Genomic DNA, 25,187 nt, shown 5'->3' with positions numbered 1-25,187 from the left:
CCATGAGACTTCCGCATCATCCCACATGCAACCTGAGATCCTCTGCTTTAGGGGATTTCAATGTTTTTCCATAAGGAATGATTGAATTCCTCTGATACAAAAGGTGTGGGGAATGAATCCCTTACATTCTCCAATCTTAATGATCTAGAGCATATTATCTCCCACCCTACCCATAATCCTGACTGCTGTGATCACTCTACTAATATTTTGAATCTGTTTTTCACCCCTAACCCATCCTGCTGTTGGTTCACCTGATCAAAGTCTCACAATGTATCTATCCTCATGGCATTTCACACTCCAGTGGCCCTTTCTCAATGTAAATATTGGCACCTTAAAAAAAGCAGACTAAAATAACTATGAAATTCTTTACTGACTTTCCTTGGGTAAATTAATTTCTCTGATGTGGTGATGCTTGTCTCTGCCAAATGCATAACAGAGGTTATTCTTGCAGGAATGGAAGCATTTATCCCATTTTCATGTACGATGACCTCTCTTCCAATTCATGGTTCAACCTATTCTGTTCTGAGGCCATTCAGGAAATGGATCAGGAATATTGGGCTTGGAAAAGCTTTCCTATCATTGACTCACATTCAGCATTTATCACTACCTATAATCATTGCAAAGACAGTCTACTGACAGCATGTCGACCCTGGTATGCCACATTGTTCCAATTCACTACATTCCTTGCACGCCTTTCATGCTCTAAATCATGATCACAGTCCAGGAACATTAATGAAATAAACCATGAAGGCAAGAGCTGTCTTCAGATGACTCTTACATGAGAATTACATTTTGTTTAATGCTTATCTCAGAGTGGTATTATTAATTTATAAGAGTACTGATGGACATTTAAACACTTCCGGACCATTGGAGTTTCCCTTAACGTGAACATGTCAGTGGTTCCCCTAAAGTAGGGTGGGCATGAAAAAGGGTAAGAGAGAAGAAAAACTCTTGCCAAACTTTCCTCACAGGCAAAGATATTTTTCACTTTTAATGCTATTATATCAATATCACTTTGAACTAAATTTGTTAATTCAGAGCAAACACAGTTTTATGGGTGCATTAAGAGGAACCGATTCTGAATGTTCCCTTCTAAGAATAAAAAAAATCACTTAAGGTATTTTTCATATATCCACACTTCCTCTTTTTACAGTCGTTTCTATGACCACATCAAGTGGATAAGTGCAAATGAATACAATACTTTAATAAAACAGTAAGAACAAGGTACCAGTATATCTGAGTCCCTGGGAATAATCATGGAAGGTTTTCATAGTTCCCATTCATTGTTTTTCTTTCTTTATACTTTACGGTATTAAACCGCACATTTTCTCTCACCTTTAAGTATCTCCTTTCTTATGTGTTTTGAGTCGTCCGTTGCCATAGGATAGGAAACCAATTAAACTAAAATATTGAGAAAAATTCAAGTTTACATGCATATCAAAACATAATGGAATATCACTGATACTTGTTTACACTTGCTGTGAAATGTGTGCAAACTATAAAACTGGTGGAGTCTGACATGAATCATATTATAACCTACAGTATTAAATCCGTGGTGTACATGTATACAGATCTGAGAAAGTGTTGGGTTAAAAACTCCAGACATTTCTGATACAATGGCATTTGGTTCCGTCTCCACTAGTAACTTCAAATAAATATGATGCAGACATTAAAAGTCCTCAGTTCGCAATTCAGGGAATCTTTTAGCAATGTTACCTTATCACTGCAATCATACTACTGTATTAACCATAGGCCGCCATCGACTAGTCAAACACTAATTTCTAGTTTTCTGTATGTAACAAATTAAATCTATTGGCACTATATCAACGCAACAAACGACTATTTCATAACATGTAATATGAACTTTATAATAAATTAACCTCAGAGGTATAAATTACCGAATACGATGAAATATTCTCAATAAAGCTACCTTGCCTGGGGTACGGATGTAGTTGGTGCAGACGTCGTGACGAACGATGTAAATATTTTACCCACAACAAACATGCAAAACTTTTATCTAAAAAATTCTGAGTGGAGTTCATTTTAGGTTAACTACAGTCAAAATCCATTCGACTTAATAAATCATACAGCAATGTAATTTTGATAACTTTATACGCTAATGTTAATACATGTTTGAATCTCAAGGAATCCTTACCAGATAAACATTTGTGACTGACCACATTTAACAAATCCTATATTTTCTTATGTATAATTTTCCCCTTTGATTCAAAATGAATATTTTAGCTTATATTTTCATAAATATTCTCTAAATGAAATAGATACGCGATTATATAAATCGAATTCTGAATATTAATTTTGAGTAAAAGGAAATAGTTTCAAACATGAACGCTATTCTCAGACGTGGTTTTCGGCGGCAAACCTGAACTTGTCGCCCGTCTTTCATCCTATATATACACACACACATTCACACACACATACACACACACACACACACACACACACACACACACATATATATATATATATATATATATATATATATATATATATATATATATATATATATATATATATTACAATTTCCCATCAAAATGGAATTTTTTGATAAAGCCAAGGAAAACCAATACACAGGTGAAGAAATAATACCTGGAACCAAGTTTGGTCTTAAATACAAGAGTGCCAGGAGATATTATCGAGAGGTATGGCATTTCGCTGGTTTCAGTGATTTTCACTTGTTAGTTCTATAAATCTGGCTCAGTTTATGGAATTTGTTGTACACTTATACTTCAAATTGCAACTGGTCTGATTCATTATTACTTGATCGCTTCTTTATGTGTTCATTCCCAGGCAATTACAGATTCGCGGGAGCAAATTTTCCTTTTCCGTTTTATGTTTGACTATTGCCTTCGTTTACTTGCTTCAGTCTTACCCATGCCATCGTATCACAACACATTATGGTAGTCACCCATCACTGTCCTATGTAATCAACATACATATTTTCAGCATTTAAATGTATTTTCTTCTGTGGACAACAGGAATATTTGTAAACAGAACTAAAACTCCGTGGACCAAATTCCGGAGGGAAATAGATTGTATGTAAAGAACTAGCAGAGCGTGTGTGAAACTGTAAACAATTAAACATTGCTCCGTAAATGTATGTAGGTTCTTATAATTTACATTAATTTGTCAGCTCAACACAATTGTTTTCCACTATCAGTCAAATATTTCCAAGAAACCAGTAAAATCTTTTTATGGGACAAATTAGGTGGCAATGATTTTCATATGTTTGCAACTAATTCATAATTCTGCATAGTTTTTACTAGCTGTGCTCAACTCTGTAATAATAGCTTTTGATCATGAAATCGTTCTATTTTGTATCTACCTTAATCATATTTATGTACTTGTTATAATCTACCTTTTGCCATCAAGCCTTATCGGAACTATATAACTTATGCACTTTGTGCGCTATTCTTTTTGAAATATGTAATTAAGTTCTATTTTGCCAAGGGAAAATCGCGCACTCCACAGGGCGAAATGTGTTTCAGGCGAATGTAATTCATTATACAAAACCACTTTTTGCAAATACACAGCAGAACATCGGGCCGTCATTGGTAATCTATGGATTGATATCAATTTCTTTGGTAATAGAAGTGTTAAGTAGGTAGAAGCAAGTCTATACATTCTAGATTAATGAAAACTGTTGCCGCTGATAGCTCTTACAAAAGTACTTAACTAAGGAAAAGAATTAATGTTGTTAGGTTACGGTAGATATAATCGTTCAAAAATGAAATTTGATAATCTGAACTTAATATAAGTCTATGATTAAATGAACTTTGATGAAGTCATTGGTAGCATTTTTATTTTAACTATTTCATGTTATGTTAGGCTTTTAAGTTATGTGCTTCTTATGTTGCTTTGTTAGACTTATATTTTGCTACATGAGGCTTTTTGTGTACAAGCCTCTTAAACGATTTGTTTGTTAAGTTTACTGAAGACCAATAACATTGATATAACGATGATGGATAACGTGCAAAACAAAGGAGAGCAGGAATATGAAACTGATAACGTTTACAATGAGAAAGGCTGGCTCGTATGTTTACTACTAGTAACCGAACATGATGCGTCTTCTTTTGATCTAAAGGACGTTTTCATTCTATAGAACATTTCGCGTCAGTAATGGTAAGGGGAATATGTGACTAAGTAAGAACGATGGAAATGAACGTCATTGGTGAAAAATGTAGTTGCTAGAATGAATGCTAAGATTTGGAGATGTGGGTATGAATTAGAAAAGGTTCTGGAACAGAGGGAGTTAACCTCCCGAATCACGTATTTACTTTCTTGAAATATTTACCCTTTACCACTGGACAATTCTCCAACATTTTTCCATGATACTGTGAATTATGGAATGATCATTTTCACTCAAGTGTTCCTCTTGTATAGTCTCTGTTCCAGATGTATTGCCTGTGGTTTTTTACGTGCTTATACAACACTAAGCTATAACTCCAATCAGGAACTTCCAGATCATATGGTCTGCACTTCTCGGTTTTTCTTTTCGACTTTTATCTTTCATAATCAACGTTGTTCTGCACTTTCAGCTTAGGGACTACATCGTTTGTTTCTGATATCCGTAAGAGCTGCGCTAGTCTTACGAACATTTTGAATTCCTTGATTGGATTGCATTATAAGATTAAGGCTTGTAAGCCAAGCACTGGAACATCTAAGGCTCTTCAGAGTTCTTTAAATTCCTTGAGCTAGAGGCCATGAATTCAGTGTGATGCTATTTTGTTGCTCCCCAAGTTACTTTCTTTCCCAGTGTATTTTCTATTTTGTTTCCATTATTGTGCAATTTTGCTGTTTTTCTGTTTCATATACTTTTACCTAGTTCTGATGTGTGTGTGTGTGTGTGTGTTGTTTATGATTCTCGGCAGCTAGACTGTCATTAATATAGAATCTGTACCAAATACATTAGAGTTACCTTAGAAAATCGATATGAAACCTTTCCTTGGCCTTTAGAAATGCCAATATGAAACCTTTTCCGAGCTTTGTCATAGACAAAATATTTCATTCACTGCCTTCTGAATCAATTCAAAAGTGTCGCTGGTTCTTTTTTTTAATTATGTTTATTCCCTTAATACTAATACACTTTGGTTCTTTAGTATTCGTTGCTCTCTGCTTTGATTTTTATATTACCATATACACCCCTATCTCACTTCCCCTGTAACATTGCAGCCACGCACGCTCTTCACTCATCTCTCTCCTTTTGGCTTCTAAGTGGATGCTGTTTAACATCTTGTTTAACGTCAGTCTCCTTTCCCCATCAAAGATCCTTCAGCTTCTACTGATTTGTACTATCAATGTTATTTTTCCAGTGATGATAACACTGATTACAGCAACGTGATAAAGATATTGATAACATTAATTTCATTACTTCTGAAGTATCATCATTCTAATATTATTACTACTACTACTACTACTACTACTACTACCAGTACAATAAATATAACCATAACTATTACTTCAGCTACTACTACTACTACTAAAGATAAAGTCACTGCTTCTTCAGCAGTTTCAATTAGTTGTTTCTTGTCGTACATATCTGCAGTTGGAGTTATTCTTTTCTACTGATGGCCATAAGGTTGCTGGGTCCATGGGTGGAATAGTCAATTGGGACCTCTTAAAGGCTTTATCTTGATGCTCTATAAGCAAATCATCTTTGTTTTATTTCTATTTTGTTTTGCCTATCCATGAAACTGCAATGGAGGTACCTTGCTGCAACATTGTTAAGACGAACCTAGAAATAAATTCAATTGGTACAAAAATACAAATATATGGGGGTAATCTAAAGCCTCTTAGAGTCCGGGGAGGTTGCCAAGTTTGCACTTCTTTAGGACCACCACTGCAGTATATCAGTGACCTGACGACGTCATTTTTTGACTAGTTCAAAATGTGCAGAAACGAGTCGATCACCTGCATGCGTGATGTGACCGCTGCTAGTCCTCTGATTCAAAGGTCGAGGGAAAGAAGTGTCTGTATGCCTTTGGCCAACTATTTCATTTATTCATTTAATCATCTATTAATTCTTTCACGGCAGAGACCGTGGAACAAGGGCGGGCGAAGGATGCCATTAGCAGACCTCCCCAGCACCATTTGGCCCATCGGTCACATTCACTCGGATAGCAACGACATGGAGACATACGAGCAGCTGCAAGACGTGGAGGAAGCACCGGAGAATCCGTACTTCAGAAAGAGCAGGTGAGACCCCAACAGTGAGGAGACTCAAGGAGAAAATATTAGCAGGAAAATGTATTACCCCTTTTGCACTGTACGAGGAGGGTGCAACCCCACCTCTTGACCTCAGAGCCTCTGAGAGGAGGGTTTAAGTGGTACATCGTATCTGGGCCCGGGGGTCAAAAAGGGGGCCCGGGAATCCTGGGATCTTAGAAAGTAAAGAAAATCAAAAGAAGGCTCCATTCAATCCCTCTCTCATCTTCCATACCCTTTCTGACTTTGCACTTATGGCATAAAACCGTTGTGGATAAAAACAGAATGACTAATGGAGAAGGGAAGGGGACCCGAAAGAAACTTTGTACCCCCTGATAAAACTCCTCTCACGGGCCTTGCTTGACCCATTTGTACTGGACGGAGAGGCTGCAGTCTTACCTCTTGACCCGTCTGAGCTGTACAGGCAGGGTGCAGCCCCAGCTCATGACTCATTTGCAATGTAAGGGGAGGGCGCAGTCCCACTTCTTGACCCATTTGCAGTGTTCGAGTTGGGTGCAACTCCATCTTTTGACCCACTTGTACGGTGAGGCTGCAGCCTCACATCTTGACCCATCTCTATTGTGCAACTCTAAATTTCTCTATGATATCCGCATTTTAAACACCTGTATTACATAAACTGTTCTAAGATGGTAGAATAAGGTCACCCAGACGGCATTGTTAGGAAATGCTTTTCAGTTGGGTAATCATCTTGGTAGTTCGCTGCTTCTGAGGCTATGCAGACCTCCAGGGATAGGCACAAGTGAAGCCCAACTCGTGGTAGTGTGGTTAGCATCAACTATGTGTCAGTTTGACTCAGCTGTTTGATAGCTAAGCCAGACACCACACGCACACACGGTAAAAAAAAGTAACACCACTTTATGTGTGAAGCAAAATGAGAAGACGAATGAAGGATTTTGAGAAAGGCCCATTGATCTGACCTCACATTCTTATCCTTGTTTTTATGATATTGTTATGCATCAATTGTTAGCAGCATTTCCTGTCACTTGCCCTAATGAATGTTATATGGATTTCATATTCTGATGGAAATTGCTGTACAATGAGGGTACAATAATCATAAGGAAATTTGTCTCACATTAATGCTTGACAACCATACCGAGAGAACACGAATCGTTTTGATGAAAATTTCGAAATTCATCGGATCCATCCAGGAGGATGCTTTTTTCCCCCTGTGTATACTCTATACAGAATTAGGAATAACACTCAGTCAGTGCAGCGGACAGAAGTACTCTAACTAGTTACATTCTTCCTTAATGTATTTGGTTTGGAGTAACGAGACATTTCTCTCTTTCAGACTGGAGGTTGCTGGACTTCTGCACCCAGACGACATGACGCCCAGACGCAGGAGAAGGACGAAAGGCCAGGATGCGTCAGGAAGGCGGCGGGCTTACAAGAAAGGTATCCTTCGTGAGGCAGGTCCAGCTGACGTAGGATCCTGCACAAGAGGATTGTCTTTTATCTTGTGGCCCACCAGCTCATGATCGACTTACCCCTGGAGGACCCTTCTAATAACAGATGACTCTTTGCCTTTGCTCACGTGACCACGCTACTAATCCAGTTTACTATGTAGCCAGTAATCCTAAAACCCGAGCTTTGTTTCCTTTTTTATTTATAGGGGTAACTTTGCTAGTTTCCAGTCAGTTGGCACCTGACCATCCGACAGAGATGTGTTGAATATTGTTGTTCTGGGATATATCAGCTGTCATCTGACTTTTAAAAATCTTGGCGGGAGGGTATGAATACGGAAGAGGCATGGCTGGACAGGAGGAAAGTTGCCAAGTTTTCTCATTATGAGTGTCTTCAGTTCCATTCGTGATCTGATTTACACATATTCCGGGTGCCTTGGGTGTCAGCTTTCTCAGACTTAGTACTCAGTGACGCTGTACCAACACAGATAACACTACAGCCAGTGTCTCTCAAGTTACTGGCAGCCTCTGGTGTGGGATGAAGAGTGGGCACATTTCACTGGTGATGTGGGATATGACAGACTATCTGTCCATGTTATCACCTCCATTCCCATCTGGAGTGGGTGGATCAGGTACGTACAGACATTCAACTTTTCAGCGATTAATTTTTCAGAGATGAGGTCTGACACCCCAGCCCCACAATCTGCCAAAGGGGCAAGTCCGCCAACCGTCTGGAGCAAAATTACTACACTGAAAATGGAATACATTAATTAGATATACCGAGTTACTTCACGATTCTCTCTGATTATTGATTTACTCGGAGTTAGATTAATTAAGCGCTACTAGATAATTGCTTTGGTATATTTATATCCCTAAATTGAGAGAAGGTTGGCCGTGAGGGATGAAACATTAGGTGAACGGTCAGTCAGGCACGAAGCATGGGAAGGTTAGTCATGAGGGAAGATACAGACTAATCACTATCATATTAAATGTAATCCATGCTTTTAAAGTTCACAGTAAATATATGGTAATGTAACGACCAAACATCATCATTACTTTATTGAAACAGTATATATGTAACACAACCTATTGTAGTTGGTTTCCACACGCCCATTATCATTTGCTAGTCAATTTTCTGAGGGTTTTATGAGAAGGAATGTTTGCCATCCAGGAAGCCATGAGATAATGCGTATTATCTCGCGACAAAAGAGGTTCAAGCAAATTTTCCCGTCCTTAAGCAGACTGATAATGACTGTTCCAACAACAACCTCGTATTGTTGTTGTTGATTAGTATCTGTTTTGATGACAGATGGTAGTTGCCACCTTCAGTTATGTAGCTAGTGGTAGTAGCGGATGAGCAGGTACCGTCCGTAGTGGCCGCTCCTGCTGGTAGTGCCCGAGGCATGGCCCTCGTACCTGTGGTCGGAGTCTGCGTCATGATATATAATTTTCTTTGTCCTCTCGTCCCAGAGAGATGTGCCTCACAGCTCAGCTGCAGCACCTGTGGTTCGAGTAAACAAAGCATTTACTACCCCACAGGTATCTTGTAACTCGGGTCTGGTTGCTATAGCTTATTACACTAAACGTTATCATTACTTTCTGTCAAGTTGTCCGGGAGAGAAGTACTGGTTCAATAGCCGTATCTAATTTGTAATGTACACTATCACTATACAACACATGACACCCAAGAGACACGCACTGTATATTATATCTTGTTGGCTCTGCCCGCAGAGGAGTCCAAGGTCAGTGATCTGGTAGCACTGGTGCGGGATAAACAACTCCTTATGTATGGTGAAGAGTGTGTGCCGGCGTTCCTCCCGGACCAGCAGCAGGTGCAAGGCCTCACCACCACTCTCTACCACCAGCCACACAGGAGTTTACCTCCTCACCACATCCTCCCCAAGGGACCTGCCGTCAACCTACCGCACCAGGTACAGTCTCACTTCACCAGTGATTACACATTGTTGTCATGGTTATTCTTGACAGAAATACTCACTGTTTCCTATGTTTACTGTTTGCCGGAATACTTTGCCAAGATACTTATGTCTGTATGCAATATTTACCTGGCGAGGTTCTACACATGCCCTACATAAGGTAATCAAAATCTACTAGAAGGTTACGTGTTCTTCACTTTACAATATTTACGTAAACGTTCATCATATAGGCTGCTCACTGTTGACACAGTTTCTATGTTGCCCTGAATGAACATTTGACGCTTACATATCATCTGATATTCACTTTTCGGGAGCCTCCACGCGTATACCACACCAGCTGTAGATTTGAGTCACAGTTTGCTGGTCATACTAGAGCATTATAACCTCCGCTACAACATTGGTATTGTGACCCTCTCTTCACTACCTTCTCAAAACTTTGATGTTACCCACAGTTTCTCACAAATTTTTCAGTTGTAATCCGGACATAATTGTATACGGTACTAGATTTACAGAAACAAACTGATCAACTAATGTCAACTTTACATCATCCAATACAATCTAGATATTAAGACTATAATGATGGCGGCATGATATAAGGCCGATATATGACACAACTGTAAATCGTGTTGCATACCATCCAAATGTTTGATGAATACAAAGCTTCTCATAAGTTGAAGGTTAAGCCATTGCATCTGTTTGTCCCACTATAACTGGAAGTGTTATGAGCACCCCTGCTTCCTCTCACCCTACAGTGTTGTGAAGTGAGTGATGCAACAGCAGTTCATTTCAGCCCTAATCTGTTAGATCTATATTTGTACTTAGTGCTTGCTGAAGTATAAACTACCGATATTCCCATATATATATATATATATATATATATATATATATATATATATATATATATATATATATATATATATATATGTATTTCTTTCATACTATTCGCCATTTCCCGCATTAGCGAGGTAGCGTTGAGAACAGAAGACTGGGCCTTTGAGGGAATATCCTCACCTGGCCCCCTTCTCTGTTCCCTCTTCTGGAAAATTAAAAAAAAGCGAGAGGGGAGGATTTCCAGCCACCCGCTCCCTCCCTTTTTAGTCGCCTTCTACGACATGCAGGGAATACGTGGGAAGTATTCTTTCTCCCCTTTCCCCAGGGATAATATATATATATATATATATATATATATATATATATATATATATATATATATATATATATATATATATATATATATATTTATTTTGCTTTGTCGCTGTCTCCCGCGTTTGCGAGGTAGCGCAAGGAAACAGACGAAAGAAATGGCCCAACCCACCCCCATACACAATGTATATACATACACGTCCACACACGCAAATACACATACCTATACATCTCAATGTACACATATATATACACACACAGACACATACATATATACCCATGCACACAATTCACACTGCCTTTATTCATTCCCATCGCCACCTCGCCACACACACACACACACACACACACACACACACATATATATATATATATATATATATATATATGTATATATATATTATCCATGGGGATAGTGGAGAAAGAATACTTCCCACGTATTCCCTGCGTGTCGAAGAAAGAGACTAAAAGTGTAGGGAGCGGGGGGCTGGAAATTCTCCCCTCTCGTTTTTAATTTTCCCAAAGAAAGAACAGAGAAGGAGGCCAAGTGAGGATATTCCCTCTAAGACTCAATCCTCTGTTCTTAACGCTAACTCGCTAACGCAGGAAATGGCGAATATATATATATATATATATATATATATATATATATATATATATATATATATATATATATATATATATATATATATATATTTATATATATATATATATTTTTTTTTTTGCTTTGTCGCTGTCTCCCGCGTTTGCGAGGTAGCGCAAGGAAACAGACGAAAGAAATGGCCCAACCCACCCCCATACACATGTATATACATACGTCCACACACGCAAATATACATACCTACACAGCTTTCCATGGTTTACCCCAGACGCTTCACATGCCCCGATTCAATCCACTGACAGCACGTCAACCCCGGTATACCACATCGCTCCAATTCACTCTATTCCTTGCCCTCCTTTCACCCTCCTGCATGTTCAGGCCCCGATCACACAAAATCTTTTTCACTCCATCTTTCCACCTCCAATTTGGTCTCCCTCTTCTCCTCGTTCCCTCCACCTCCGACACATATATCCTCTTGGTCAATCTTTCCTCACTCATTCTCTCCATGTGCCCAAACCATTTCAAAACACCCTCTTCCGCTCTCTCAACCACGCTCTTTTTATTTCCACACATCTCTCTTACCCTTACGTTACTTACTCGATCAAACCACCTCACACCACACATTGTCCTCAAACGTCTCATTTCCAGCACATCCATCCTCCTGCGCACAACTCCATCCATAGCCCACCATACAACATTGTTGGAACCACTATTCCTTCAAACATACCCATTTTTGCTTTCCGAGATAATGTTCTCGACTTCCACACATTCTTCAAGGCTCCCAGAATTTTCGCCCCCTCCCCCACCCTATGATCCACTTCCGCTTCCATGTTTCCATCCGCTGCCAGATCCACTCCCAGATATCTAAAACACTTCACTTTCTCCAGTTTTTCTCCATTCAAACTCACCTCCCAATTGACTTGACCCTCAACCCTACTGTACCTAATAACCTTGCTCTTATTCACATTTACTCTTAACTTTCTTCTTTCACACACTTTACCAAACTCAGTCACCAGCTTCTGCAGTTTCTCACATGAATCAGCCACCAGCGCTGTATCATCAGCGAACAACAATTGACTCACTTCCCAAGCTCTCTCATCCCCAACAGACTTCATACTTGCCCCTCTTTCCAAAACTCTTGCATTCACCTCCCTAACAACCCCATCCATAAACAAATTAAACAACCATGGAGACATCACACACCCCTGCCGCAAACCTACATTCACTGAGAACCAATCACTTTCCTCTCTTCCTACACGTACACATGCCTTACATCCTCGATAAAAACTTTTCACTGCTTCTAACAACTTGCCTCCCACACCATATATTCTTAATACCTTCCACAGAGCATCTCTATCAACTCTATCATATATATATATATATATATATATATATATATATATATATATATATATATATATATATATATATATATATCTTTTCTTTCTTTCATACTATTCGCCATTTCCCGCATTAGCGAGGTAGCGTTAAGAACAGAGGACTGGGCCTTTGAGGGAATATCCTCATCTGGCCCCCTTCTCTGTTCCTTCTTTGGGAAAAAAAAAAAAAAACAAGAGGGGAGGATTTCCAGCCCCCCGCTCCCTTCCCTTTTAGTCGCCTTCTACGACACGCAGGTAATACATGGGAAGTATTCTTTCTCCCCTATCCCCAGGGATAATATATATATATATATATATATATATATATATATATATATATATATATATATATATATATATATAATATATATATATATCATCCCAGTTTCAAGGTGATTGATTTGTACCGGTAACCCCATGCTCATCCTGTGAGCAGTAGCGCAAAATGATTACAGACCACAAAAGGTCTTATATCCCAGTTGGTTGGTATTACATGAAATGTTACATTTCATAACAGGTATTTCATTACATAATTTCATATGGTTAGTTTTACCGACTAGATGCAAAAAGTGGATACAAACAAAATATCAGGTATCTTATTAACAATAAGGTGTGACATTTCTTGCAGAGTTTGTTTAGATCTATCCCTAAAAGGCACTATCTTTGACCACAAACTTTACAATTCACATGATTAACACCTCCAGATGGGCCAAAGCGCCAACCCAACCTATAGCCTAGCCTTAGCCCAGCTGTTATAGCATCATGTAATCTGTTGATCTTATCACTTTCTCCATATACATGTTTTACTTAACATATTTCACTGTGATGGCAAATGTTTCTACTTGTGCTTATGCGTGTTCCCTTCAGTATGGAGGCCAGACATCTGCCTGGGCTGATCAGTGGTCAGCGGGACGTCCGCACTCCAGCTCTATGTATGATGCATCAAGGGGTCCTGACGACACGTATAACGTAGGCGTCGGTGACATTCGTGGTCAGCCGATGCACACTAGGAAACACCAGCCCTCAGTGTTAGATATGGCCTCGTTGATTATACCACAAGGAAAATGCGACTCGCCTATTGATACTGGGCAGTTGGTGCCTGGCATGAACGTTTTACCCAGGAACCACCGCTCATACTTCTATCCACAGCTATACAGCTTCGAGCCTCCACCTCCAGAGTCTGTTGTTGACACCCGCGCTTACTTCTCCGTGGACAAGCGTTTCAATGCACAGGACAGTAATGTAGAGTTTGTAGATTCCTCGACCAGTCTTGAGTGGTTGTTAGCATCATCACAAGAGGCCACCAACCAATCATATGATCATCTTCACAGGTATGAGTATCTGGATTTTGGATACGAACAACTGCATGCAAATTTTACTAACAACCAAAAGAATAACCAAACTTTAACTGATTTCAGGAACTCTGTCAATTCTGATGAATGTCATAGAAATACTTCTAATGGTTGTATAAATCCAAAGTCTGTGCCAAGTCATCTGAATGACCAGACTGCTGAGACCAACAGGCCTAATGTGCTGGACCTACACACATCAGAACATGGCAGCAAACATTCTTGGAGATCCCCATCCTCTATACTACACCCGTGTGCGCCACGCTTCCTGTATGATCCAAGAGCCAGGGGTAGAGGGCCAGGGCTGCCACCAGTAGGTCTCGTTCTTGAGGGAGGCGGGCATGCGTTAAACTCTGCCTCCACCCCTCGTGTGACACCCAGGGATGAAAGTACCAGCGGCGACACCCATTACCAAAGCAGAACAAATGACCCTGACACCCAGGAAACATTTTACCCTTACAGTGGACCGCGAAATAAAGGCAATGGGCAAGTTTTGTGCGATACCCAGGGTTACAGTGTTGTAGATATTTACAACACCTGTCTGTCTCCTCAGCTATTCACATCCCAGGACTCCTGTGACCCTCGTCTTCCCGCAGTCACCCATCAACGTGGATCTTCTCAAGCTAGTGCTGGAGTAAGGCACTGCTCTCACACGCTGCCCCGTATTCACAGTATCGACGGCAACGTTGACGGGCTCTGGTACAGGGCTGAGCGGCCTCCTCTGGACCAGGGCTGTCATTACTCACACGACAACGGCCATGATGGCCGTAGCCCTGCAGAGCCGCCACCTGATGAACAACTCAGATTTTCTCCGAAGATTTCCCTAACTCGTACTGAGGTAAACATGTTTTCTAAACATTTGAATGTTATGATTGTGAAACTGATTACTGTAATAACGACAACATTCTGCTTATTTGTCTACATCCTCAACATGTAACATCCGACTAATCGGTTCACTGATAGATGAAGTAAACATCGTCTTTCACCACAGTGTAGAGCACCTTAACTCTTCCAGCACGACCATACGAGTAAGGCAGTACGACTCTTGGGTGTCATAGTCTCGCCTTTAACTTGAAACTTAAGGATCGGGTCAATGGTCACTCCATCACACTCAAGGGACGTACTAGCATGTTTCCAGAACCGTTTTCAGGTGGTAATGTAAGATTTCAAGAGAATCTAAGGGTCATACAGCAATACATTTTAGTATGACATATATCAAGATGGTTTGATCATAATATGTTAGAGAACAGTTAGGACTAACATCTTCCTTTCATTTCTTCACAATCAATGACTCACCTCAGAATGGTTCTGAGAATACTCTTCTCAACAAATTTCTTACACACACAAGACTTTCTCATCCCGTCCGCTGTTCATACTTGTTACACACATGTCTCCTCCAGTAAAGTTGATCACTTCATATACATTTGAATCTTTGATATTACTATGTGTTAACTTGCTAGTATTCCAGTTGCTCCTCTGGATCTCTCCGACATTACTAACCCATCCATGTGTCTTCACCTCCTAAACAATTCCAACAGACACTTTGGTTACTGACCGTTCTTACGTATACATCATGAATATCTTACATTGATAACAGCTTTCCTCTGTCTTACTTCCTCACTGCCAGGAAACTTTACATATCATACCTGGATCCCTAAACCTTCATTCATTATATATGGATCCCTAAACCTTTTGTCCGTAAATCTGTCAAAACTTCCTTAAGCATTTCTTATCATCACACAGGACTTCCTAGGATTTTTATTCCATCCCCTGCCTCACCTCCATATCTTTAATTCATTATTCTGCCAAAGTTCCCTGAAATTTTGGGTAATAACCGATATATTCTCTAAAGATAACCCATCACTGGTAGATTCCCTAAAGATAACCCATTACTGGTAGACTTCCTAAGCTGACCCATCACTGGTAGGATCCCTAAAGCTGACCATTACTGGTAGACATCCTAAAGCTGAACCATTTCTGGTAGACTTCCTGAAATTGACTCATCACTGGTAGACTTATCCTACCACGCTTCCAAAAGTTGACCCATCATCCAAAAGTAGACTCATCATCCTGCCACACTTTGTAGAATTATTTTTCTCCACTTCCCATCATCTCCCAGAAGTTTATTCTATCTCTTAGTGGCACTCGTGAGTTACTCATTATCATCATTCCAGGAAATCAGTTTTGACTCATAATTCTGCCTGGCCTTTGAAAGCTAACCCATAATCCTTCCTGGTTCCTTCCACCTGTGTACAGACTGTCCTGGCTTTCTTAACTCATAATCCTTCACCACTCCCTCCACTAACACTCTTGTATACTCCTTCATTGACAGTCCTGCCTGACTTCTCCCACTGACAGTCCTTCTTAACTTCCTTTACTAATAATTCTTCCTGACTTGTTTGACTTACAATTCTGCCTGAGTTCATTTCACTACCCTGCTTCACACTTGAGAACTGTGAATTTTAATAGTGTTAGCCTCCCTCCATCTATGCTGGCAGTGACCTTTTCTAATGGATGGCAGGACTCGTACCGGTCGGATGCAGGCGGCGTGGTGCGGGTGAGCACCATGGAGGGCGAGATGGTGCTGGACCCCCGACACTGGAAGCTGGCTCACACCTTCACCGGCCTCCTGGGACACAAGGTCAGTCACCCAACCCAACTCCACTAGCCCACTCCTCCTCCTCCTCCTCCTCCTCCTCCCCACGCTTACATTTGCACTGTAGCAGTCCGTTGCTGGACTATCGGGAGAATGATGTAGGTCTCTGTCGTTGTGACTGTTTTGTCTGTTCTTTTTTTATCGTAACTGACACAGACCAGGCAACAGCACGCCTTAATCGTGGCCATCTTGGATGAAGGAAAAATATGAAGTAGGGAAAAGGAATGAAGAGATTTACCATGGCTTCTCAGGTGGTTGTAGGCCTAACTCTTGAAGATGAGGACCTTATGAGAAGAGGAGAGAAAGGCAAAAGGAGAAAGAGAATTCCAATGCTTAGCTGTTCAAAGAAAGGTATTTTCATATTTCTGATGACACGGCAGTCGGTCCACAGTCAACCCAGCTGTTCATCTACTCCAAGGGGTTGGTCGATAAATGGGTACCTGGCACACGTGTGTGTGTGTGTGTGTGTGTGTGTGTGTGTGTGTGTGTGTGTGTGTGGAACATCTGGGGTGAACCATGGAAAGGTCTGTGGGGCCTGGATGTGGAATGGGAGCTGTGGTTTTCGGTGATTTACACATGACAGCTTGAGACTGAGGGTGAACGAATGTGGCCTTTGTTGTCTGTTTTCCTGGCGCTACCTCGCTAACACAGGGGGGTGGCGATGCTGTTTTCTGAGGGGCAGGGTAGCGTCGAAAATGGATGAAGGCAAATTAGTGTGATTATGTACATGGGTATATATGTATAGGGCTGTGTATGTGTATGTATATGTTTATATGTTGATATGCATATGTAAATGTATGTATATGTACGTGTATGGGAGTGTATGGATGTAAGTGTATATGAGTGGATGGATCTTTTTTCGTCAGTTTCCAAGCGCTACCTCGCTGATGCGGAAACAGCGATCAAGTATAATAAGTGAAATGAATGATATATATATATATATATATATATATATATATATATATATATATATATTAGCCTTAGCACGGTATCCAGTTTATCGACCAACCTATTGGGAGGATGAACAGCTGGGAGAGCTGCGGGCCCACTATAGGGTGGTATAAGGTAAGACCAATAATGAAGCATACGGTACCATACCATACCATACCATACCATGATTTGATGGTTTTCATCGTGTATGTATGTTTTTCGTAGATCGTGTTTATCTGTTATGTTCCTACGATGATTTCTTCAATCTTGATATAATTAGTAGAACAATCTTTCAATCAGTTATCAAACGCTTCCCTCCAGTGTCACAAGTAAGAGCCCATATTCCAGCTGTTTGGTACTCCACTCACAACCATCATGTTCACATACTTATGTTGGCAGGGGTCATAACCTGGGTACAGTGTGGCCGTGGCTCGCCAGGAAATATAATGCTCGACTTCAGGAATAACGGTGAGACCCTCCTATATGACGGCAAAGCCTATGGCTATATGGCCTGGCCTTTGACCAGAGCCTTAAGAAGGAGGGGATGATACCCAGGGAGCGGCGTATCGTCGTGATCAAGGCGTTAAGGTCACGGGGTCTTGGAGGTTCAGGCGTGGCGTCACCACGCCACAAGAAAACGTTTACTGTCCCCGTCGTCTGTTCATCCAATTTTTGTTTGAAGGGAACCCAAACTGTTCTCCGGCTCTGAGGTCATTCTCTAGAACATGACAGGTATGTAGAAACCTAGATATATATGATATGAAAGTGTGAAGCGAAATATGGAATACGCTGGTCATTGCCTGTTACCTAAATCCTTCATCTATAGAGGTATCACTGTCTCTCAGAAACAATCTATACACTACTACATGTAGCTATGAGTCCAGTTAGAACCAGCTAGTGTTGAGGTTCAGATGATAAGTACAGGTACAAACCCTCCGAGCGGCATCCTATAGCCGCTAATGATATAAGTTCAGAGGGAAACAGTTTCATTTGTTTGGTTGTATGTCCCAGTACCTGGCGACCAACTCGACGAGCGAGCAGGTGCAGGGCTCGGAGTTGGTGAGGGGAGAGAGACATTATTTCGTTACTCCCGTACGGTATGTCAACTGATCCGCCTGCCACCACCCACCGTTTCCGCTTAATAGGTCCGTTCTAGGCCGGCAGTTCAACAACCCTCGGCCGTCCCTGAACCCACCCCTGGGTACCCACAACCCCAGCGAACCTGCTCATCCCAGAAGACCCCTATCCCAGGGAACTCCCCCTCCTCTGGCATCCCCCCACCCAGCGCCACCCTTGGGAACCTCCGTCCGTACCCAGCCACGGCATCCTCCAACTATATCTACCAATCCTAGGGCTCCCCCATCCCTCCAGGGGATTCCAGTCCGTAGCCACCCAGGGCATCTCCCAGAGGTACCCATCCCAGAACTCCTCATCCGAGGACACCCCCATCTATCCCCACCCAAGGAAACCCGTCCCAGGGCACCTTCCACTCACACCTATCCTGGGGCACCTCCACTCCAAGGCACACCTATCCATACGAAATACAGGTCACCCGCACTTGTACCCATCCCAACTCATCTTCATCTGTACCCATCCCAGGGGACCCATTATTCATTCCCACCCTTGTACGTAGTCACTCCAGTCCCTAGACCTTTCATGCATTCTATATCCTCTTTTGCGCCACCGCCCACGTGATGGGTAGGAGTGTACAATAAAATAGCTGTTCTGGCAGCAAAAATAGAATAAAACAATCTAGGGAACCCCCACCTGTACCCACCCCAGGGGCACCCCCTACTCTAGCGCACCCATTCCATACCTACCATAGGGAACTCTCACCAGTACTCACCCTATGACTCCCATACCATCTGTACCTACCCGGGGACACCCATACCAACTCACCTGTAACCACCTAAAGGCAGCTCACCCCCTTCTGTGCCCGGCTCAGGCAACCTACCTCCCACTCCCAGTCTAGGGTACCCACCTCCCATCTCTATCCAACCCAGGGCACCCACCTCCAACAGATGCCCATTCCAGGGCACAAACCACCATGTGAGAGAGGATGGTGTAGGATGGAGCAGGTGAGAGGCTGTGTATCCTTGGGTAAGTGATGGTGTCACTGTACAACATACAAACATTATGTGTGGATGTTTGGGTTATAGTGGTCGGCGCACGGCCTCAGCCTGTCAGGACAAACTTTTTCCCTCTCCTGCTCCACCCTCCCTCCCACCTCACTGTGATTGCCATAAAAACTTATCGTGACGCGAGGCTCATCAAGAGTCACCTGATGACGAGTGTGACCAGCTTTTTATGGGCACCCACCTGGTTCTCGTTACACCACATTAAGTATGAAGTGTAAATCACTTGGTAGGATTTACTGTGTATGAAGCTCGCATGGTACAGACATCCCCGATGACTCCAAATGATACATGGACACGGCTCGTAATGACTCATTAACTATAACACGATAACATCACGCTCGCTTCTGCTGTCTCCAGAATTCCATGAAATCCTCGTTGAGAGTTTGATGCTTGGAATCTCATTTCTTTCTTTCACAAGACCAGTATACTATGTGGCTCAGCTCGGATCCTCATCTCTTAGGGATACTTGTAGCCGTTGACATCTCTAAAGATTCTCGTAGGGTTTGGCATAAGTCTTTGTTTCCTAAACTTCCTTTGGTTTTTCTACTTCTGTTTGTTCTCTATTGCATAGTTTCCTTTCAAGTCATTCCAACACGGCAGCCACCACCAAGAGTGGTGTTGCTCAGGGATCTCTCGTATGGCCTGCTCTCTTCATTTTTCCACCATATCTTTCTTTAACCTAACCTAACCTAACCCTCTTTACTCTCATAATCCCACTCTACACACTTCCGTTCACTCACCATCCCTCCCTCACTCTAGTACTCGTTCTCTCCCACATTGAACAAATTTCCTCTTTTAATTCGGACCTGTGCAGGATATCAGCGTTGGGAAGCAGTAACCTAGTCAAATTTCACATTGCATAAGCGTAATTCTTATTTATGTAGCTTTGCTGTTTTCACTAGTTTCCTGTTATCTACTTTGACAAGTGCAATTCACCCCTCCTTTAAGATAAACATATTGGATATGGCCATATCCTCTACTCAATCCTGGCCTATTAACATCACAAAGTCTACTTTCTAAGAAAGCCATAGGGCTGGAATTATTTCCCTAGCGAGCAGCAACTACATATGTACTACATGGGACTTATTCGGTCGTGTATGTATTGCCCTCTTACATATCAGGGAGCCTGTCATCCACCTGTCACTTACCCACAACGGAATCAAAAACTTTCCATCTGATTAAATCTCCTGCTATCGCTTGTCCTTAACCTTCTCTTGTTGCTGTCCTTTCCTTATTCTAGACGTATTCTTTCGGACACGGGTTTCGTGAGCTGTCTTCGTGCGTCCCAGCCATTAAGACAGAGACCGAAACCCGGTGGCAGGCTGCTGGTTCCCATAGTTTCTGTGTGGAGACCAGTCATGTAAGGATTGATCATTATGATGCCTCCCTTTTGTCCTTAAACAGCAAAGCTGTTCATTCTAACTTTCTTTTGTCTTTATTCCTGCAATCTTTCAACCAGTAATAATCACGTCTATAGCACTACAGGAACTTAAACTATTTTGTATTTCGTTCTTATTTTTTTTTTCCTTTTATCCGAGGTGGTCACGACTGAGGCGCATTGTTTGGCCATTCTGTGTCGGCTATCATGAAGATGAAAAAGGAAAAAGAAAAAAGTGATCTAAATATTAGGGAGATCAGCAGGCTGGCTTCCCCATGAGTGAATCATTCCCTCCATCAGCAACGCAAACTGTACATGTATCTAAACCATGTCGTTCTGCATGTAGCGCAAGATGCGCGTATGTGTGTGTGTGTGTGTGTGTGTGTGTGTGTGTGTGTGTGTGTGTGTGTGTGTGTGTGTGTGTGTGTGTGTGTGTGTGTGTGTGTGTGTGTGTGTGTTTGTGTGTGTATGTGTGTGTGTGTGTGTGTGTGTGTGTGTGTGTGTGTGTGTGTAGTAAGGTCCTTGACCTTTGCCTCCGAAGGTTGCACGTCCCACATGGGTTGTTAACCTACCTCACGTCTTGTCCATCCTTGCTGTTGGTCTCTGACCTTCTCTACAGCAAGGAGATCGGGCAAAACTATTGATCCTTAAAAGACCCTTACAAGACAAACCCTGAATTTCCTTTAATTGTTATTACTGTTGTTATCTTGCATACAAGTTACATATAATATGTACGAACCTATAGCACCTTCACGCGCACACCTGCCTATATATATATATATATATATATATATATATATATATATATATATATATCTTTTTCTTTTTCTTTTAAACTATTCGCCATTTCCTGCGTTAGCGAGGTAGCGTTAAGAACAGAGGACTGGGCCTTTTTTGGAATATCCTCACCTGGCCCCCTCTGTGTCTTCTTTTGGAAAATTAAAAAAAAAAAACGAGAGGGGAGGATTTCCAGCCCCCCGCTCCCTCCCCTTTTAGTCGCCTTCTACGACACGCAGGGAATACGTGGGAAGCATTCTTAATCACCTATCCCCAGGGATAATATATATATATATATATATATATATATATATATATATATATATATATATATATAATATATATATATATATATATATATATATATATATATATATATATTTTTTTTTTTTTTTTTTCAAACTATTCGCCATTTCCCGCGTTAGCGAGGTAGCGTTAAGAACAAAGGACTGGGCCTTTTTTGGAATATTCTCACCTGGCCCTCTCTGTTCCTTCTTTTGGAAAATTAAAAAAAAAAAACGAAAGGGGAGGATTTCCAGCCCCCCGCTCCCTCCCCTTTTAGTCGCCTTCTACGACACGCAGGGAATACGTGGGAAGTATTCTTAATCCCCTATCCCCAGGGATAAAAAACAAACGTATACCTCTGTAATTTGAACACTATATATATATATATGAACATTATATATATATATGAACATTATATATATATATATATATATATATATATATATATATATATATATATATATATATATATATATATATATATATATATATATATTTGTACGGGTTATTTATACCTGCATTAATCGTGAAACCTGTTAGGTGGCAATATTTTATGGAGAGGGCAGACCCCACCAAGCAGGCCTCAAAGATCACAATAAACGCTGCTGCTGGATGATCCACAATAACACTATCATTATTATCAATAAGTGGACTCTGAAGATGCTACATAAATGGATGTTTGTTGCTCAGATGAGTGGGCTGGGTCGTCCAGTACAAGACCCAAGAGAAGCTAACGTTGATACTATTTATCTTGTCATCACTAGAGCCATTGTGACAGTAGGTTGGGGGAAGTAGTACACATACCATCCTCATTATCATGGTGAGTGACAGTGCCACTTTGGACCCACCTCAGGCCCGTGGCTTCTCTGACAGTTTCTTCGATAATACTGTACCAAGTGGTTATGATGTGCATCTGAAGGTCAAGTGAAACAGAGCATTGAACCTTGTGCATGAGATTGGCCGGAGTTATAATTATAGTTCGAACCAATCACTGTTCCAGAGGAACAACTGGTTGCTAGGCAAGATTCACCTTTACCACTTTGAGCATAGAGATGTTTCTGGTTTGTGTAATCAAGGGTTGACGGATCGTGTGCACTCACAGGCTGGTAGATACAGTTAGCAATATGTGACGTGGTAACTGTAGCCAGGTAGTGGCAGGCAGGTGCATCAAGAGGGGAGGTGGGATGGTAGAGGTGGTGGGTCTGGAGACAGAGGGTAGCAGCAGACACAGCGGTCCAGCCTGCACACCTGATGTTCTCCGTAAGACTCTTGGGATTCCCGTGGCAATTGACGAATTGGTTTACATCAACGTCAGTTTACTTTTAAATTCCTTCACATAACCGTGTGTGAGGTTCTTTGATATACTGAGAACGCAGCAGTAGGTGATGTTGCCAAACCTCTGGCTCTCTGCTCACTGGCCCTCATGTGCTAAGTTTTTAGTCAGTAGTTTAGTTAAGTGACCAAACTGGAGGATTTACCGAGTGTCCCGAATATTCGTGACGGGATAGGGTTTACTGAAGCTTGTAGAATTCTGTTTACTGACGACAGCATTTATGAGAGGTTTGCCAAGGCTGGAGAAATGACTGTTGGCAACGGAGGATTTATATTTCTATATATCATCATGATGAACATGACGAGTGTTGTCCTAGTGTTCGTTATTGTACCAACACTAGTGAAAGACGTAGCTGAGGTTACACATCGTTCCATAACATATGTGCAAGTTACATGGCTCAGATATCCATGACTGTCTTAAGACATCGACTATTGCAACACAGGTTATGCACCGACACACTGACCGGCACGAGTACTGTGATTCAGGTTAGGTTTCCAGTAAGACACAGTGTGATGCAGCCATCCACATGGTTTACGTCTTAACATTTCAACAAGATGCAACATAAGTTATGCAGTGTCATCTTCATACAGTTATAACATATATGGTTACGTTAAGTTACTTGATAAGCTTTTCCATCGTCGTGTTCTTGGTGAGCTGATGTTTACCCTCCCGTCCATCAAAGGTTAAGGTTCCTTTATTCTTGCCCACTCATCATCAAGATGTATTTGCTTGACTTTGCATACAGTGGGTCTGAGTCTTCACGGTTGATTCTTGCGTCAGGCGTTCTGCCATCTCACTATTGTTCCTTAAGTTTTAAGTTCAGCTGCACTGCTGCCCTGGACGAAACCTTGGGGACAGAGACGCAGGCAGACAGCGTCTGAGTTTAGTTGAGGTCACGGCTGCATCAGGACGGGTTTTGTCCTAACCCAGCGCCCACCTACTCTTCCTGTTCCTCTCGCGTATTGATTTCTAGAGTCCATGTGACTAGTTCCTCTCGCTGAATCGAGTGTTGTACTTTTTTTTGTTCCTAGTTTAGACGACTGAAGAATCTGCTCTGATTAGAATCTATGCGACTGGATGCCTTTCTTCTGGTTTCAGTACTCTTCTCTTACTTATCAATCCATTCCACATTCATTTCTTTATGTTCTTAATGTTCTCTGATTCTACATGGACTTCTGTACAACTTCAGTTCATTCAAAACTAACGAGTGTCTGGCAGTTATTCATCTATTCTACCATTCAGTCGTTTTTGTAAAGGTGTGTCAGCTACACTGTCTTTCGTCCGCCTGAATCAATAACAACAATATGATTATTTGATCAGCCACGAATTCTTTATGACAAATTAGCATGGCTGCTCGGGTATGGATCATTTGGTTGTAAGTATTTCTTCTCAAGCTGACGTGATGAAGGTGAGGAAGTCAACATGACAGTCGTGTATTATAATCTGAAAAATAAACTTGGTTAGGGAGTGCTCAGTGTGCAGGTCCGTTGTACATGTTTAAAAAGATTAGATTGCCTTTCAGGGCTTCATCATTACTGACGTCAACGGCATAACCCGACAGCCTCTGCCTCACCCATAACCTCTGCTCTGTTGACCACTCAGACGTGCATTAATTACTGATCTTCTTTGTACGGCGGC

At 41.4% G+C, this 25,187-nt stretch overlaps 2 protein-coding genes across 8 annotated transcripts in view; one reads left to right on the top strand and one right to left on the bottom strand.

The window, feature by feature from the left end:
* Nucleotides 1-25,187, bottom strand: part of LOC139747319 (saccharopine dehydrogenase-like oxidoreductase) — a 139,987-nt gene that overhangs the window by 40,325 nt on the left and 74,475 nt on the right. The window contains exon 1 of one of the 3 annotated variants that reach the window (XM_071659488.1): nt 1,899-2,142. The exons of 1 other annotated variant lie outside the window; for it this stretch is intronic. The gene's annotated coding sequence lies outside the window, so the exon portion shown is untranslated. Of the gene's footprint in view, nt 1-1,898; nt 2,143-25,187 lie in introns of those variants that run through there. One more of the 3 variants, XM_071659486.1, reaches the window with a different exon arrangement.
* The window catches only part of LOC139747317 (uncharacterized), a 99,671-nt gene that overhangs the window by 66,067 nt on the left and 8,417 nt on the right, over nt 1-25,187 (top strand). For 4 of the 5 annotated variants that reach the window (XM_071659479.1, XM_071659482.1, XM_071659480.1 and 1 more), the window contains 5 exons: nt 6,053-6,213; nt 7,535-7,638; nt 9,378-9,577; nt 13,571-14,890; nt 16,574-16,693. In XM_071659479.1, coding sequence (XP_071515580.1) covers nt 6,053-6,213; nt 7,535-7,638; nt 9,378-9,577; nt 13,571-14,890; nt 16,574-16,693 — 1,905 coding nt within the window. The remainder of the gene's footprint in view (nt 1-6,052; nt 6,214-7,534; nt 7,639-9,377; nt 9,578-13,570; nt 14,891-16,573; nt 16,694-25,187) is intronic. The other variant, XM_071659484.1, reaches the window with a different exon arrangement.

This window comes from Panulirus ornatus, chromosome 68 (genome assembly GCF_036320965.1).
Source record: "Panulirus ornatus isolate Po-2019 chromosome 68, ASM3632096v1, whole genome shotgun sequence".
In the NCBI taxonomy this organism is placed as follows: domain Eukaryota; kingdom Metazoa; phylum Arthropoda; class Malacostraca; order Decapoda; family Palinuridae; genus Panulirus; species Panulirus ornatus.
The sequence above is the reverse complement of the archived record's forward strand: the minus strand, read 5'-3'. Positions and strand labels throughout refer to the sequence as shown.